At 39.8% G+C, this 17743-nt stretch overlaps 1 protein-coding gene across 2 annotated transcripts; it reads left to right on the top strand.

The window, feature by feature from the left end:
- The first annotated feature begins 6046 nt into the window (after window positions 1-6046).
- Window positions 6047-17079, top strand: LOC105911294 (ethanolamine kinase 1-like). Of its 2 annotated transcripts, XM_012840087.3 has the most exons (8): window positions 6050-6358; window positions 7995-8257; window positions 9144-9281; window positions 12419-12567; window positions 13051-13134; window positions 13242-13402; window positions 16340-16413; window positions 16812-17079. In XM_012840087.3, the coding sequence occupies exons 1-8, from the start codon at window positions 6218-6220 to the stop codon at window positions 16870-16872; spliced, it is 1071 nt and encodes a 356-aa protein (XP_012695541.2). In that variant the 5' UTR covers window positions 6050-6217; the 3' UTR covers window positions 16873-17079. The 2 variants fall into 2 exon arrangements, with proteins under 2 accessions (XP_031420157.1, XP_012695541.2); XM_031564297.2 differs by lacking the exon at window positions 13051-13134 and having other exon boundaries at window positions 6047-6358.
- The last annotated feature ends 664 nt before the right edge of the window (window positions 17080-17743 follow it).

The raw sequence follows: 17743 nt of genomic DNA, 5'->3' as shown, positions 1-17743 counted from the left end.
ATAAAGCACAAAAATCCAAAACTTATCCCACACGGGCAGAGTATCCACAGAAGTGAAGCAGAGAACCGATACAGAAATTCACAGGCTTGGACAGGACTCAGAGTTACTAACCAGACTTAATGTTGTCCAACAGAGATCAACAGACAGACTGGCAGACTGAACTTAAATAGTAGAGGAGAAACAGATCATTGGAGGGGAACAATCAAGAGGCAGGAGAAACTAATCAGGCTAACAAACAGGGTCATTAACAGAGCAGGTGTGGTAGACTGCAGGTGGGGGCAGAGCTCAGGATAATCAAGGAAGCACATGGCATTAACAAACAAACTAAGGAAGCACATGGCAGCCAGAGTCTCTTGGCTAGCAGAGAGGATCCTAACAAAATGGTCATGTATTATCTGCTATGGTTGTATCTGTTATATTCTAGAGTCTTCAATTCACCCCTGACGCAGCCACTTTCTGCATGCGTGGAATATACCTCAAATCAACAGGTTTGTATGTCTTGAGAACTGTAGTTTTAGTAATGCAGTCTTTAGTTTTAAGGTTTTCAAGAGATAAAGTATATATTGTTTAATTACCACATACACAAACATCACAGGATTACTTATTTAGGCCACTTCTGTGGGGACGCTGCACTGTGGCGTCTCTTATTTGACAACCAATTAAGGAATTAAACATTTATTTAAAAATTGTCATCTTGGACTCTGGTAATATCTGTGTGCAAGCCCTGTGCTATTTTAATTGTGAAGATACAACCAAACACTGTTGAGGTTCTAATGATACAAATATTTCAGTGGTCACAGTGGTTAGTTTGGCAGAAAGGAGAGAAAATTAGAGGAAGGGGTAAAAGGCAATGACGACTAATTAGTTTGTGAACCTTGGCCTAGCGTTCACATGGCTAATTATGATCATCATTGAGTGGGCTGCCACCACCAGTCTCATTGAGTCTATTCAGTGGAAACAAGAAGTGGAAACTCAGGCACTTAGAGGGGGAAGGGGATGGAGGAAGAAGTGAATCTGCAGATAGCTCCTGGTAGTCTGTATATTCGAAAAGAGTTCTTTGCTCAAGTTGAATTTAGAGAATTCAGTAAAAAATGATTAACCACTCGCTGCAACTTAACTTCCAGTGCAAGGATTGTAATTAGCACATTTTTGATTTTACTAATGGAAAAAGTCAAAATACAGACCCACTAAAATACAAAACAAAACTAGGATCTAAGTTCACTTAATTAAATGAAACTATTTTGAATGTTTGATTTCATCTTTTTTCAGGATGACTGTATGTCACATATCCTACATGGTGGTGATTGACAGTTAAGCAATACAGTCAATAGGCCCATCCTAACCTCCCCTTGGTCTCCCTTGTGCTCATGCATTCATTCTACTGGGAGTTCCTCCATGTTGAGTGGACTCCTGTGTTCTCCATGTGTGTACTTGCAGCTGTCTAAGAACTGACTAACTGCCTACTCACAGCATGTCCTCTCCATTTATTCCCCCATGTACCAAAGCTAACGTAGCATGACCCAGTTTCATTCTGCCTAACACAAACTCAAGTCAAACTTCCAAATACAAATGAAATACACAAGTCATTGATGAGTGGATTGTTCCACTAACATGTGGAGGTCTGATTAAACATGTTTGGTTCTCTTAAATATTAGACAGTATATGAATTCTATGGCAGTTCAGACAAACAGTGGACAAACCCAACCGAAAACATAAACTCCTAGGTGGAGGTACTAAAATACTCCTCTGCAGCGCCCCTCTGGAATTTTGCGAGGAATTTTGTGAGAACAATCTTTTGAGTGTCTGTTAGGCTACTGTTATTAATATTAACACTTAGCCTGGTATGACTAGAGTCACATTCATGTCATGAATAGGCCCAGTGGTCTGGCCGTGCTTCATCAGTAGTGGTGATCATATAATAACAGCCTTCGTCATTTGATATCTATTGCACATAGAAGAGCTATTACAGTGTACGGAATTAGTCACGTCATTTTATTTACATATTGTTGAGCACATTGTTGTGACTTTCTTACTACCAGCAGAATTTCACTGAATTCTTTGAAAAATGTAATGGATTATAAGAAAAGGGCTGTCCTTTTATTCATAATTAATAACTAATTCAACCTCAGAGTTATCTAGCGACCAAACATTTCTATCTTTGCTAATGGCTGCTGTCAGGTAGGTGGCTGGTTGTAGGAGCTAATGTAAAACTACCACTGACTGTGACTGAGCTACACACACAGGTCACGTTATACCCACAGTCAGCATTATGTTTCTCCACAACTTCTGTTACCGTAGCTTTGGCCATATCAAGATTATTGGCTACCATTAGCTTGCTGTAGCTAAAATGAAGTGTATATGCACATCAGATGCATTTACTCAAAAGTAGCCTGCTTCAAAAATCACCTTGATGATAAATGATGTGAATGTGAAGAGATGCACTGTCCTTCTTATTAGTTGCCCAGATTATTGAATAAATCAATCAAACAATCAATAGCCTAAAATCAGTGTGATCACAGAGTGGCCCAATAAGTAGGAAAGCCAGTAGGAAAAATATTGTTTTGTTTTGATTTAAAAGCTCTAGTTTAAAAGTTATGCTTTGCACTTAAATGGGATGTAGTTCCATTAGATGAGTGATGAGCTACTTGCTGTTCTTTTGCAACACAGTCACTTGACTCTCCACCAGACACTGGGTCATCTGTCTTTTGAATAATGGCTTCATGCCCTTACGATGACAGCATTGATATCGTCCTGTGAGATGTCTGCTTATGGTCAACGCAGAATCCTACTAATACTGAGCTCCAAGTTTAAAAGAACATTTAGGAGTTAAAACAAAAACATGGTAACAGGAACATTAATCATGATGAAGTTCAAAGTCTTTATTAACATGGTCACCACAAACTTACTTCTAGTATGTCATAGGCCGTTATTCTAAACTCTTCTTACACTTTTGTTCATCTCAAAGTTGTTCCCCCTTTCATGGTATGTGGAAAACCTATGAATATTCAAATGAGCCACACCTGGTTTCTCTTCTTATGGCTCACATTTTGAAATAGCCTTATGCTAATAATATGTAAAGTATCACACTGCAGGGTGACGGGACTGGTTCCTTAGGTATCTGACATCTGAAAGCCAGGCTGTCTAATTCCATGTTTTTCAGACTGTCCTTGGTACACAGCAGTTCCAAGGTAGAAATCCTCAACCATGGCGTTGACTGCTTATTTCACTCATGATATGTCGTGTATCATATAAAAAACACCATGTGAACGTGTTTGCAAAACACCATATGGACACACTTGATTTTCAGTGGAGGGAGTCTTTGACAAGTCTTGAATTACAAGGTTGAACTGCTTCAGCTGCATCTACTGCAGATCTAAAGATACATAAAGAAAACACACCTCCTGTTAATATTTCCTCATGATTTTACAAATGTGCAATGTGAGTCAGACAAACACCTCTGCCCTTGCCCGCCCTATGAGTGCAGTAATAAAAGTGAATGCCTAATTAAGACTCTGACTGGAATCGCTTGCAGACATTCTTTTTATTTGAAGATGAAATGATTAGAATCCGAAGGTCGGATGCCTACATATTTAATGAAATGTCTGAAAAGCAGCTCAATTAGAGGACTGTGTCCCTTTCTTTCTGTGTTTCTTCCCTGGGGCTTGATTGGGTTTGGGCAAGAAGAAGAGGAGCAGTAACACTCTGAATGGGGCACGGGCTCAATGAAAACTCCTATTTCCAGATTATAAGAAAAACAAGTTTAAAAAACGAGTTTACACAGAGTGGAAAAGCTGCACACCGTGCAACTTTAATTACATGACAGAATTTCTTCATTTCTCAGGAAAAAAAAACACATTTATTACAACTAACATTTTACCACAAAAAAATCACTAACACAAATCTCTCTGTAGATTGTGAAAGTGTGCTCCAGTTGTCAAAATGTGCAAATTTCACACTATATCGATCCATGCAAGAATTGCTGCACAGAAAGGGATCATGCAACAAGGCTTTGCAAACACCCTGGAATCCTGCAAAAATAAACCAAACAAAAGAAAGTCTTGGCCTTGAACTGTAGTTCACTTGGCTCTTATCAGTCTGGTGGGAGCACAACAGGTTACTAAGATTAGTGTTGACAAATATGATGTATCAAAACAGCAAGTAAAATGATAAATGTCTATTTTCCCTCACAGTCTAAATCGTTAACTTTTCTGATTCAACCTCTTATTTTCAGCGCAAAGAACTTGTATCGCTTTGATGTTGGGTTAAAGTAATATGATCACTGTTTTTAGACCAGCCTTTATCTCAACGCAGTCTTTATCTCAAAGTTGCCCAATTAGAACTCCTGTAGCTCTAAAGGACATGCAAAAGATGCAAAAGATGGTTGCATTCTTGTCCTGGACAGTTTACTGTCGTGCATTGTGATAATCGACCAAAGAGTTTAATGCCTAATAGTTGGCTGTATGAGCATTGCCATCCAAGGTCCATGGATGTCATAATTGTTTGAGTTAAAAAGTATTTTTCTGCCCTCAGATAAACTAAAAAGCTTGAGCCTGCCAAACCAGTGAATCATTCTCTGAACTGAAGGTCAGTAAATGGCTATCTGAATTATACTAAAGGAGGTACAGTCCGCATTGAAGAGCAGACACAGATAGACCTTGCATCTGGTACTGTTCAGGCATATCCTACTGAATTCACTGTCTAGTGATCTGTCTGACCAGTGAGCCACATTCTTTGGAATCAATACCCGTGAAGGCCTGCAGTATTTTCTCTTTAGAATAATACTTTCACTACAACAAACAATAGATATGGTACTGACAGCAAGATGCCTCTCAACAACATGGTAGTATAGTATTAGTGAGGTTGTGCTTATAGACTATGTCCTTCAACATACCATCTTGTGAACATCTTGTGAACGTAGTTAATGATGTATTTGATGATGCAAACACCCCAATACATTGTAAAACAACTAAGAGACCATACCTTCGCATCAACCAAGAAAGCGAGACTGGTAACATTTTAACACATTCATGGCCCTTATTTGAACAATAGCAGCAGCAGCAACGACAACACATTTAATCAATGTTTAAATACTTTGCTTCTGGTTTAATTACTTTACCTAGCTCTATTAGGGAGTGATGTTTGCCTGACAGAAAAATTGGGCATCAACCCTGTTTGACACCCCTGTTTGTCTTGGGCAGTCATTGGCCACAGAAAAAAATTTGACTGACTTGAGGAAAAAAGCCAACCACTCACTGTGTGGTAAGACGACTCGTTGTTGGCATCAGAGGAGAAAGGGCCCATTCAAACGGTGGCAGGATTGAAATGAAAATGGAATCCCTTGTGATTTTAGAAATATGTCTAGTGCTACATTTACACACAAAATGCCCATGGAAAATTATAGAGGGAAGGCATCATTTTCGGACAAAAAAAAATGCCCAGGAATTACACTGAATTTTGTGAGACTGGATACGGGGCTAGGTGTACTGGATCTCCATAATGGAACCTAGCGAGGCGTTTTTGTGAAAGAGGTTGGCACACACAGCATGTCAGACAAAATCCCTCTGCTAGTATTTTTTCATTTATAAATGGGGTGAGATGAGGAACAATGATAAAACGATGAAAACTAAAGTTGACCGACTGAAACGTAGTAAAGATAAATTGTCATATTTCAAAAGTTCTGTTTTAGAATTTTATATAGTTTACAATGTTTACCTTTCTTCACTACACTTTACAGGGTAGGAATACATGTTACTTATACATGCCCCCCCCCCCCCGCACACACACACACGAACTGAGGTGCCGTGAACTGAACAGAACTGACCTGAACTGAAAGGTCTGCATATTCTGTTTAGAAAGTAAGGAAAGTAAAATGATGTAATCCAGGCAGCCGGTCCAGCAGGTTCTTCAGCAGGTTCTTCGTTCCTGTACATCTTCTATACGTACTTCAAGCATCTTGAAGAAGAAGGTTGTGTTTTGTGTCTAACAAAACTTACAGAAGAGTGTAGGGTCCTCCTCCCATAATGGGTATTATGTCCCCTTTTTTTTTTACGTAAAGTTAATATGTAATCTTTGGTCACAAGTTAAGCACTGGAGATGCCCAGAGGAACATTGCACTTAGATAAGCTGTCAACCTTGACTGGACAGACCAGTTCAGCTAGTATTATAGCTATATAGGGTGAAAAGCCACTGTAGTCACTTTAAAGAGTCATTTTAAAGAATGGAGAGCACCTGTACGAGTGAGACGAAGAGGCTTCTTCACCTGAAGATAACCATTAAGGAGGAGGCTCCCCACAATGGTGTCATGGAGCTGCTGAAGATTCTTAGGCCTCAGTGGAGGACAGAGGACATTAAGATGAAGGCAAGTTGGATGGTTTAATGCCCCCTGCAGATTTGAAGGGCACAGATTTGGGGTTTTCTTCAATGAAAGGCCATGGCCACAATGCATGACAATGGCAAAAGTTTATCGTTCAGTGGCACCCATAACTTATATATAAAAATGGTGAGAGAACGTGTCCATGTATGGTTAAATGCACAGATAAGGTCAGTTTTAGGCAATAGGTCTTTTGATGAGAAAACAGATTTTTTTCCTTTAATGATAAATGTAATTACTTTTGTGCGCAGCTGTTTTTGATATGTGAATACATTAAGTAATGTATTTAGTTATGTATTTAGTTATGTATTTAGGCGATACCTTTAAGGCAAATGGGAGATGTAAGAGACCACAATAAACTTGACTGGTGCTAGACACCCTCCATTCAAGATAAGCTTGAGGGAGCATCTCTTTGAAATCATGAGAAAATAATAAATTGGACCACATAATAGATTGAATTATAGCAGTGAGACCTCTGTATGAACTGGAATATAGGTAATTCACACAGGAGGCTTCAGCTGTTGCATAACCAGGTCAATTTAGGTCAGTGTGATCTGCTCATACTGCTATTAGCACTAAAAGACAAAGACACTTATCAAACCTTTTACACACAACATTGATAATTTTCACACATTTTGGGGACATTCTGGAGATGTGAAGATGTGCAGAGTTTCTGTGTTTTTTCCTATTAATGTCGAAAGAATGAAAAGTGGATATTACTGTAGGGTCAACCGTTTTTTATTATTATTACTTAAAAAAGATCAAAACATGGCTGATTCTGAGCCTTAATGTTTATACATGGGATCAGTGGTGTACAAGGACCTGGGCATGGACCTCTATGAACTCAGGGTTTATCACTCTGTGTGGTGCTGATCAAATAGACTTAGTTAAAAATACATTTTGTGTGAACACAAAGCTTGGGAATCCTCACAGACAAAACCAATAGACATTTTCTGTACATCACTGAAAAGTAATAGGCTCTACTGGCTGCGTGTGCAAGCTTTTTCTTTCCTCATGTTCTGGGCTTGATTTGCTCCAACTCTTGACACTGTTGGTCTGACTCTGATTACAAAGGGTTGTCCAGCTTGATCACAAATTCTTGGGCTGAGTGCAATGTATTTGTTTTCATGAGGCTCAAGAAATTCATTCATAAATACTTAATCAAAGGTCAAATGGCCATGTTTGCAGAAGTGTATGACATTGTTTTTGGTGCTCTCACAACAGGATGGACAGAGCAGGGGTGAAAAATAAGGCAGCAGCCAAATGAATCAGATACCATACACCAATATTGCCAAGAACCTCAGACACACAAATTCAGCACACGCAGCTAAGAAGCTCAGGAAACAGTTTGCCTTGAGCTTAAAATGAGAAATAAAAAAATGTAACACCTCAGATAACATTCTTAGGACTATAATTTACACATGTGTCTAATAAATGTCTCATAAGGTGTTACATTTTATTTCTTTATGTCTGTATATTGTAGTTTGCATATCCAAAAACATCTACACCCGACAGGCTCCAGGCAAAAGTACTGCAAAATAGATTTGCTTCAAATATCAAGTCTTGCTTAATTTTTATTTATTATCAAACATTTCTAATTTGTGGTCTACTCATATTTGTGTAGGTCTTCACAGAAGGCATCACCAACCAGTTAATGGGCTGTTACACGGGGTGCCTGTGGTCCTCGGATGTGGTGCTGGTGCGAGTGTATGGCAACATGACAGACCTTTATCTCGACCGGCGCAAAGAGATGGAGATGTTTCAGATACTTCATGAACATGGCTGTGGCCCCAAATTGTACTGCAGCTTTGAAAATGGTATCTGTTATGAGTTTTTGCAGGGCATGGTGCTGGATGACACACTACTGAGAGAGCCTATCATTTACAGGTACAGTTGAATTGGTTGTGTTATTAAGAGCAGCATTATGCTCACCTGAATTCTCTTAGGTGTTCAGAGTCTTTTCACATATTATGTGTGCATTATGGTTGAATTATGAGGGGGTTCAGTGCTGGTTTGGTCCTAATACTAAGTTTGTAGTTTGTAGGATGTAGCACTGGGGTAATTAAACTCTAACGTCTCGTAAACGTCTCACTGACTAAGAGCAGAGCAGAACTCTGTATCGCATGGTAAATCTGATAATCTTCTGGGCATCCATTTGTGTTGCCAAAGATAAACTCCATAAAAGTGGTGTCATACTCAGAAGTACTAGGCCAACTTTAGGCCGACTATTGGTTCCTACCCAAAAAATGAAGCAGACGTCCAAATGAAGGAGGACTCTGGATCATGGGAACTGCCAGCCATCTCTGTGCAAAGAGTCATGGCTGCACTTTGTGCCTTTTTTTTTGTCTATTTGTAGACACTAAGAACAACAGGGGCCTGATAGAGAACAGAGCCATATCAAGACTTAGTTCTCAGGAAGAACTTGTTCTCAAGCTAAGGTCACATAACAAATGAGAGAGAGGTCACCCTGCAGGCTTTCTTTGGGCCCATGTGAAGAGGAAGTGTTCATGTTAAGAATCAGACACAGGCCTTTTTGCATTTATCACACCAATCTGATCAGAGAGAGAGAGAGAGAGATGTTCACTTTTGAGGTTTCAGCAGAGGTCAGTGATATCCTAAATGAAACTGGCTCTCAAGCTGTACACTTCATTTCTCAGAGGGCAGACATAATGTATGTGGCCTGTGCTCTGTTTAGAATCTCTGGGTTTCTCTGCAGATTTCGTCATTCAGGGCACGAAACAAAGTTTCTTTCAATCTTTGTGTTAATATGCAGGCTTATTGCAGAAGAAATGGCAAAGATCCACACCATCCAGCCATGGACCAGCTCTCCCCCTCAGGCTGTCCTTTGGACTAAAATGTCTCAGTTCCTCCAGCTTGTTCGGGATTCTGAGAATAAGACGCCAATGCTGAGGTGAGTCAAGTCTCATCAAAACTCATTATTCTACAATGACAAAACATTTATTTATTTATTTATCAGAGATTATGTGTGTTCAGCTTCTGCAGAGACACAGTCTAATGCAGATGTGTTCTGTCTTACAATTGTATTGAATGTCATCTGGAAGCAGTGGGCAGTGGATTTGGTGAGGACAATGTCCACTGTCACAAAGAGATGTTACTGTGTCAGAGATGATGGTGTACTATTAGACTCTACAAAGGGGCAGGCATTAACCAACTTCCTGGGTCGCATCGGCTTATCGGTCAAACATTTACAACTGTTTACTTTAGCAGCTTTGAGGCGGAAGTTCAGACAAACTGGAGGAGTAAAGTGCAACATCTGCTTTTGCTCCCTCTCTCGGATGGAGAGGACTCACTTGGTGTTCCTTTCTGGCAAGGGAGTGAACACACAGTCCCTGAAGACAGTGAGTTCATTGACACTGACTGAAGAGGAGAATGATGTTTGTCAGTGACGCAGCAGGTACATCTCATATTTAAACAGCTGGGACAGACAAATACCCGTTCCAAAGGCAGTTGTACATTTCCACACTCTCTAAATATATTGACAGTGTTGACAAGTCCTTGGCCTTTTTAGCATCTACAACTCTGACTGTCATCATACATACTACATCATACTTATCATACTGTCATGATGTAGTGTAGTGTAGTGTAATTTAAACACCTAAAGGATGCACTTTGTTGACACCTGCTGGAATAATTAACTGAATATGATTGACATAGGTTTAAGACTTTGAAAACCGACTGTAAGAAGTCGAAAGCTCAGTTTTACAAATTGCGAACTTGATCTCGTGTGATGAACACACAGACACCCAGCACATCCACCCTGTTTAGCAGCATACAAACACCAAATGACCTCTTCCCTGTAAAGTCAATAACTTGGCCTCACCAGTCAAAGATTTAGAGACAGTTCCTCTCCCTCAGCTCAGTTCTGAGAGGACCAAACGCTTAACCTTCAATGCCTAAATTTTGAGTGTAAATTGTCCACCCTGCCCAAGCCATTGCATGTCTCTGGCAGAGTTACAGGTGCAGTGCATTGGCTTTTCCAATAGATGGCAATGGGCTGCAATGCATCATAATTTGTGCCGAAAACTGTTTGTATGTCGTCATCAGCGACACAAAGCAATATTTATCAATGTCTGAGTTCTTTGATGACTTGAAAAACAACAACTTTGTGATTGGCTGAACTTGTGCATCTGTACAAGGCAGCACCTGCAGAAAGAATATAAAAACGACTCCCTGCTGATCGCCACAGTGTGTAGCACAGCTGCAGAGCTGCACGAGAAATGCTCTCTCCGCTTTCATTTGATCATCTAAAGGCAACGAAACATACATTCATCTCAAGGTTGTCGCCTCAATATGAATGGATTCTTTAGACAGAAGGATGTACTAAGATAAATGGTGTCAGCGCTGAAAACAGTGATGAAAGTATCACTTTTGGAGGATATAAAGAACATTTTTCATTCATTCAATGTTTCAACCAAGGATATGATATGAAAGGGGTTTATATTGTAAAGAATGCCCTGACAATTGCAGTCATGCTCATACAAAACCTTATAATGACCCAGTTGCATGAGATCAGTTTACACAATGGCTGATTCAATATTACACAGACATCAGAAATGACTTCCTTTAGGTTCAGATGGGGTTTATGAAATGACGTACCTACCATTGTCGATTTTAGGTTTGAAATTCATCAAATGACAGACCAAAATCTCATTTGAATTTAACAACTTGTCTGTTTCATTGGCTTAACGCTGTATATTCCTCTGAATGTTCTTTTTAGAGGTTCACTGTTAAATGAAGTAATGTTCAAAACATGATGTGAGGGAGATAAAGTGCAGCGAGATAGAGGGGGCTGTGTTTTCTGCTCTCCAAGCAGTCCGTGGAAAAGTGGTGGTTCACAAGATGGAGAACTTCTGTTTGCATTAGAGAACAAGAACAAGAACAGCATTATTCAGAACCGACTCACTTTGGAAAGGAGGAGGAAGAAATGTATGCTGGGGAGTGTGCTCAGTCGTGAGGGTCGATGTAGACCTGTAGAAAAGAAGTCCATACAGCAGTTACTAAATGTCTCTCTCTCTCTCTCTGTGTGTGTGTGTGTGTGTTTGTGTGTGTGTGTTTTTTTTGCCCGCGCGTGTGTGTGTGTGTGTGTGTGTGTGTGTATGCGTGTCTGTCAGTCTATCTTATAATCCTGTTTCAAGTATGATTGTAGACAAAGAAGTGTCAGACATCTTAAATAAATCTTCATAGTCTTAAAGGGAAAACACATTGCAGGAATGTTTGTCTATACATGTAGAGTATGTGAGAAAGCCGTAGTCTTCTATAAACAGGAAACCTGTTTGGTTTTCATTTTATTGTGCTCTCTTTCACAAAACACTCTAAATTACACAGACAACTGTGTATAAAACTATGACAACTGTTTGTTCAGAAGCATAAATAGGTAGTAGTGTTTAAATGACTGTACTTCCCCCCTTGACTGAAAGAGATGCATAAAAATCATTAAAATGGCCACAATATTTGTGAAGCACTTAAAGGTGTTTTTTTCCTGACGCAAGTAGTTCCTCAGCCTGATCTGGGAATCAGGTGCGGAATCTGTGGCTCCTTTGATAACCCCACCTGGACTTGAATAATATGTACATATAAAACATACACACAAAACAGCAATTAGGACAGTGTTAAGTGCACGTGAGATTGACGGTTGATATAGAATATTCTTCCTTTGGGACAAATAAATGGATACATGAACTGAAGTATGTGTAGGGTTCGTTTTTAATGTTCTTTAACCCTCAGAAAGATTGATGAATGATGATTGTGTGTAATTACTCCATCGACTAGTGTTCTTTAACAGGTATGTTATGTTTTGCTTCTGTATCAATCTCTGAATAATCAATGTTCTGTTATGAATCCTTAACTGGCACAAGACCATTTGGAATATTGGAGTTCAACACACAAGTGCAATAACATGGTTTGAAATCACACACACACACAAGCTAAAGCATATTAACCTCATGACTCTTGTAGCCTGTGACACTGCCTCCTGTGTAAAATGGCACCAGGCACCTGTTCAAACTGACTCTCTACCCACTCCCCCAGTTCTTTGTGTCTGCCAGAGGCTGCCAGTGTGGAAGCTCTGAAAAGTGAAATGAACGAGCTGAAAAGACGACTTGGTCACGTATATTCTCCAACGGTGCTGTGTCACAACGACCTTCTAACAAAGAACATCGTCTATAATGACACAAAAGGTGGGTTGAAGTGTCAGGCCAAAGCAATTGCTATGAGTGAGGATGTATGAGGAAATCTTCCCTGTGAGAGCAGCTAAGGGCGAGCTTTCATCTGTGATGCGATGTACAAAAGGCTGTCGTGTACTCAATCGGCAAAAGCACATTTCTGACAAAATAGAACACTTCCTGTCGGGCACTTGTAAAGTTATTGCCATGATGTACTATTTGAATGATTATGAGATTGAGTTCAATGGAACATGAAGTTCAGATTTCAGTTTGAAACCAAATTTAAGAACATGGGAGTTTTCAATATTTTCATGGGTGTTTCTGTGTTTTCTGTCAAAATGATCTGCCTTCGAAATGAGATTTTCAGGCAGATTTCATTCAGATCAAAATAACAGAAACAAGGAGATGGAGAAACATTTTGTAGATAATAGTCTGCGGTAGGCTTGCCATATGATACTAGGCATGATGTGTTCACTGGTTTCAACCTCTGTTTCTCAGGCTCTGTGAAATTCATTGATTATGAATATGCTGATTTTAACTATCAGGCGTTCGATATTGCCAACCATTTCAATGAATTTGCAGGTAGGCAAATAAATAAATGAATGAATAAATAAACAAACCCTTTATATATTTAAATATGTTGTCCTTTTGGAATTGGTCATTCATTTGGTGTTTAATGAACATTTCAGGTCTGGGCGACATTGATTACAGTCTATACCCCAGTTTGGAGCTTCAGCAGGACTGGCTGACCACTTACCTGGAGCACCATAAGAGCAGGACAGGCACGGCTACCTCAGGCTCAGAACGTGACGTGGAGAACCTGTACACCACAGTCTGCAAGTATTCTCTGGTGAGTCCCCTAGTCCAGAACCAGACCATCCAGACCACACTCAGCTTCACACACAATTCACAAACAAGACCGGGAGTGCTTAGCTTCAAATGCTCCAAAGAAATGTGGAATAAACCGCATGTACAAAAAGCTAATTCAACATTGATATGAACGGTGTGAGGGACTGCTCAAAACCTGCCCACTACTCCTTCATCTTTCCAACCTAGGCTAACCCACTATTCAGTCACAAAATGTGTGAAACTCACATAAAACGGGTCAACACAGATTCGTTGTTCACCTAGAGCCAAAAAAGACTGCCAAGTACACTGTGTGCTACCACTCTGTCCTCGTCTAAGCCATGAGTATGTCACATGAAGCCCTTGTCTGTGTGTCTTTGGCTTGGCCCTCAGATGCAGTCAGCAGTGGAATAAAGAACACTAAAAATGCAGGCAGGGGATTAGTTTATTTGTATTTATTTTCCCAGTATAAATAGTTTACTTCCGTTACTAAACCAAACATCTCATTTCTGAAGCCAAATGAACCTCTTATTAAGATGAACAGTTGTATTCAGTCATTTTAAACAGACACCTATTTCTTGTGCAAACAGTCATGAAATATAAAAAAGATTGTTGCAAAAGATTGAGGCAGTTACTCTTTACATCAGTTTGGACATATACAAGCACATCAAGAAGCAAGCGTCTGAATTGTTACTTTAAGGACATTATTACACCAGCCTGTATGTTCTCCATAGTTGAATATTTCTCTCCTTAAACCTGCAGGATTTATGTGTGATGGTAGCCTCCTATATCTCACATTACTCATTATGTATGGAAGCATGGAAATATCAAACGGTTACTAATAAACAAACATACTTTTAGAGATTTATTGGAGTGAAAACTGTGCAAAGGAAATAACTCCAGGTAGAAGGATCAAAACTGAAATTGTGGAAATAGTAATTCCAGGATATTTTAAGAAAACCTACAAACCAGTCTCTTCAAAAAGACTTTCTGTAAAAGTACTTGTTGTTCTGTTTGGCTTGTCAGTGGAGAACATAAAACATAGTTTACTCCCTTCTTTATGCTTGGCTCACTTCTCCTTTTTAGCCGTAATCTCTGGAATTATCCTAAAGTATAAATAGCATAATGCAATATTCCAAATGATGTTAATATTTCAAGGTAGCCCTCATTCTGAGGGCTGCTGGACTCACCTACAGCTTGCTTCATCAACATAACATCAACATAAAAGATTTCATTGTCTAAACCAATTAAAAAATTGGCATGACATTGTCTTCATACCACATGCGTGCGGACACACACATGCACAACCACACACGCGATATGGTGGGAAAGCATTTGGCTGATAGAATAACTGAGCCTGGCCAAAGCCATAAGATAAAAAAACCACCCACACACATAAAACTAATAAGATGCTGAGAACATCTCTATAATTGAAATCAGATTGTAGTGACACTTAGAATGTTGACTTGAGTAAATTGGGAGAAGTCACATCAGGAATGAATCACCTCATCAGTGTCCCTCCCACTGACACCAAACACAGCCCCTGTTATTTACTAACCTGGCAAGCAGCTCCGTGGCTTTGCCTGTTTATCAAAACAATTGAAACTGATACATGGGGGAGCTGTTTTTCATTTGAGGCTTGTCAGAAAATACAACTTGACCAACTCAAACAGACCCCTCCTCAACACAAGTCACAACTTCCTTGAATTCTTTAAAAAAAAAATTAAAAAAATGTTGGGATGCAAATAGAACTTTTGGGACCATTTAGTTTAGTTTTATTTAGTAGAGTTTTTGGATCATCTGTAATGGACTCGCAGCTTTTGGCTTTTCAGCTTTGAGCAGCATATGGTCATATTCATGATTCCAATGGCAGTGTTTCCTGGGGCTGGTGGTGTGGCTGTCTGGGAGGGGAAGGACCCTGGGCCTGTCCTGTGTGATGTGGACCGCTGCCATAGCTGTGGTGAGGACGAGCGGCAGCTTCCCTCATCCCCAGAGTTTAGCGAGAGTGAGCCAGAGGACACGGGGGCCCACGCGTGGACCCCGGAGCCTCCCGAGGCTGCGCCGGGGCCCTCGGAGCCAGGACTCTGGGGTTGTGTGATGTCACCTCGGGCTCTGTTGACTGTCATATTTTTGTATCGTATGGTTTTTTTTTTTCTTCTTCTTCTTCAGTTATCTCAATGACTCCCAGTGTTGACTGGTTCTGCTTAGCATCAGCCTAATGGCACCACTGATGCTCAAAGCCATTAATCACATAGAAATGCACTCAATGCAATGTTTTAGATTAGTAAAGGAAAAGAAAAAAAGTGTTGGGAGTATTTCATTCCATCGTTTATTTCATTACCTAATTAAAGTAAAATATATCAGTTTGCCAGACTGGAGGTCAGCTTGCATAACAGTGAATAACGGTGATAACCAGACTCCAGCAGAGGCCTCCTTCATAAAACCCAAGAACATGTGTTGAATACAGGACATACAGCTGAATGGTTTGACATCTAGGCCTTGAACTTATAGTGTCTTAAACATTAACTGCTGCGCGTGTCAAAATAAACATTCCCGTATCAAATTTCCTCTTTATAACTGAAAACAGAAAGTGCAACATTACTCTTCTTCCTTACTGTACTGTACTGTACTTTATTCCCTTGTTCATTTTTACGTATTTTTGGCACCACCCAATCGTATCTGTATCCATCAGATGACGTGTCATAAAAGCAGTATCACCTTATGCTTTCACTACAGAGTGTGAAGGATGGACATGTTCTGTGGCACCATCACATTAATGGATTATAATTGAATGAATCTGTGTAGCTGGAGCTTCATTATGAGTCATGGAAATGGCAACATGGCCTTCATGTAGCAGAAAAGTGTTCCTGGTATTTTTTGTAGTAATACAACTAGCTTATTCTGCAAGCCATCAGTTTATCATCTCATCTTGTGATTCCAGGCTTCACACTTCTTCTGGGGTTTATGGGCAATTATTCAGGCCAGATATTCAACTATCGATTTTGACTTCATCAAGTAAGTCATTTATCTATCAATATTATTTCAGCTTATGAATTGCCTTTAACTTGTAGAATCTTTCAGACTCTCTCTGAAACATGAAACCCAAGATGAGGCCAAAGATGAGATTTCGGAGATTCTCCCTCAGCCTGTGCAGCTCACAAGGAGTAATGCGCAGACACTGTTTTCAACCACTGCTACAGTCATTTAACTCTTGTCGTATGCCTCGAATATTTATTTAAAAATTGTAATATATTTCATGCAAGATGCGGTTTACTATCTTGTTAATGTTATGTCTTTAGCTTGGTCTGTTCTCTGTAGTGGTAGTATGAACATTATCACAATGATTATCTATGAGCATGAATGAATGCCTTCATCCATGACCCAATGTACTTTGTCTTGTCTTTTCTTTTCAGATATGCCCGTGCCAGATTTAAGCATTACTTTGAAAAAAAGGAAGAGTACTTTGGAATGTAAAACACCAACGTGCAAACGTGATACTAAAGCCCTCTTCTTACTACTGCATCCCAAGGTTTTACTGAGCCAAGTTAGTAAGCAATCAGCTATCAGAGATAATGGAACACATCCCGTTTATGTGTGTATTATTTGTTCTTCTTTTACCTATGGACTTTGAGTCAGTAAGAGAAAAAAAAGTGGGTGTGCAATAAAATTTCAATCCCACAAGGTCTCACTGCATCATTTCTAATGGAGAATTGGGGGAGGGGGTTATTGCGTTGATTTGGACTGTACTTTAGCAACACTGTACAAACCTTATCACAAGAACTCCTTTGTAAAAAACATAATTATATTTAAATGTTGAATCTTTTGCCCAAGGTGCCTTTAAAACTCCAAACAACTCAGCAGATCACTACTGTACTCATCCTCAGTATCAAAGAGAGCACTACCTTTGATGCTTTTAACGCACAGTATTTCAGAAATGTTTGAAGTATCTAAATTGATGGTAATTATATGTAATTCCCTTCAACTAGAAATTGATTTTTGGTACAAAATAAATTAATTGTGCCCAGAAGGTTAGACATCTGAATTCTGCAGATCAGATTCATCAGTTTCAAAAGGACAGGAGAGTTGTGAGCGAGTGTAAGCAAAAGCTTAAAGAATATCTAGTTGTTATCAGTTTGTTAAAGTGCCATTCTTGCTTATGTTTGTCTGAGCGTGAAACTTGAAAAATAGACACAGAAACTGCGAGGTGAGGCGTCTGCCATGGTCCCACCAGATCTCTGTGTCCCACCAGTGTCTCTGTGTCCCACCAGTGTCTCTGTGTCCCACCAGTGTCTCTGTGTCCCACCAGTGTCTCTGTGTCCCACCAGTGTCTCTGTGTCCCACCAGA

This window comes from Clupea harengus, chromosome 3, assembly GCF_900700415.2.
Source record: "Clupea harengus chromosome 3, Ch_v2.0.2, whole genome shotgun sequence".
Taxonomy (NCBI): Eukaryota; Metazoa; Chordata; class Actinopteri; order Clupeiformes; family Clupeidae; genus Clupea; species Clupea harengus.
This window is presented reverse-complemented; position numbering and strand designations above follow the sequence as displayed.

Bases quoted from the DNA above. Each gene is read 5' to 3' on its own strand.
- LOC105911294 (XM_012840087.3), top strand. From the start codon at position 6,218: ATGGAGAGCACCTGTACGAGTGAGACGAAGAGGCTTCTTCACCTGAAG. The intron at 9,282-12,418 runs GTGAGTCAAGTC...CCACTCCCCCAG, and splicing joins AATAAGACGCCAATGCTGAG to TTCTTTGTGTCTGCCAGAGG. The intron at 13,135-13,241 runs GTAGGCAAATAA...TGAACATTTCAG, and splicing joins CCATTTCAATGAATTTGCAG to GTCTGGGCGACATTGATTAC.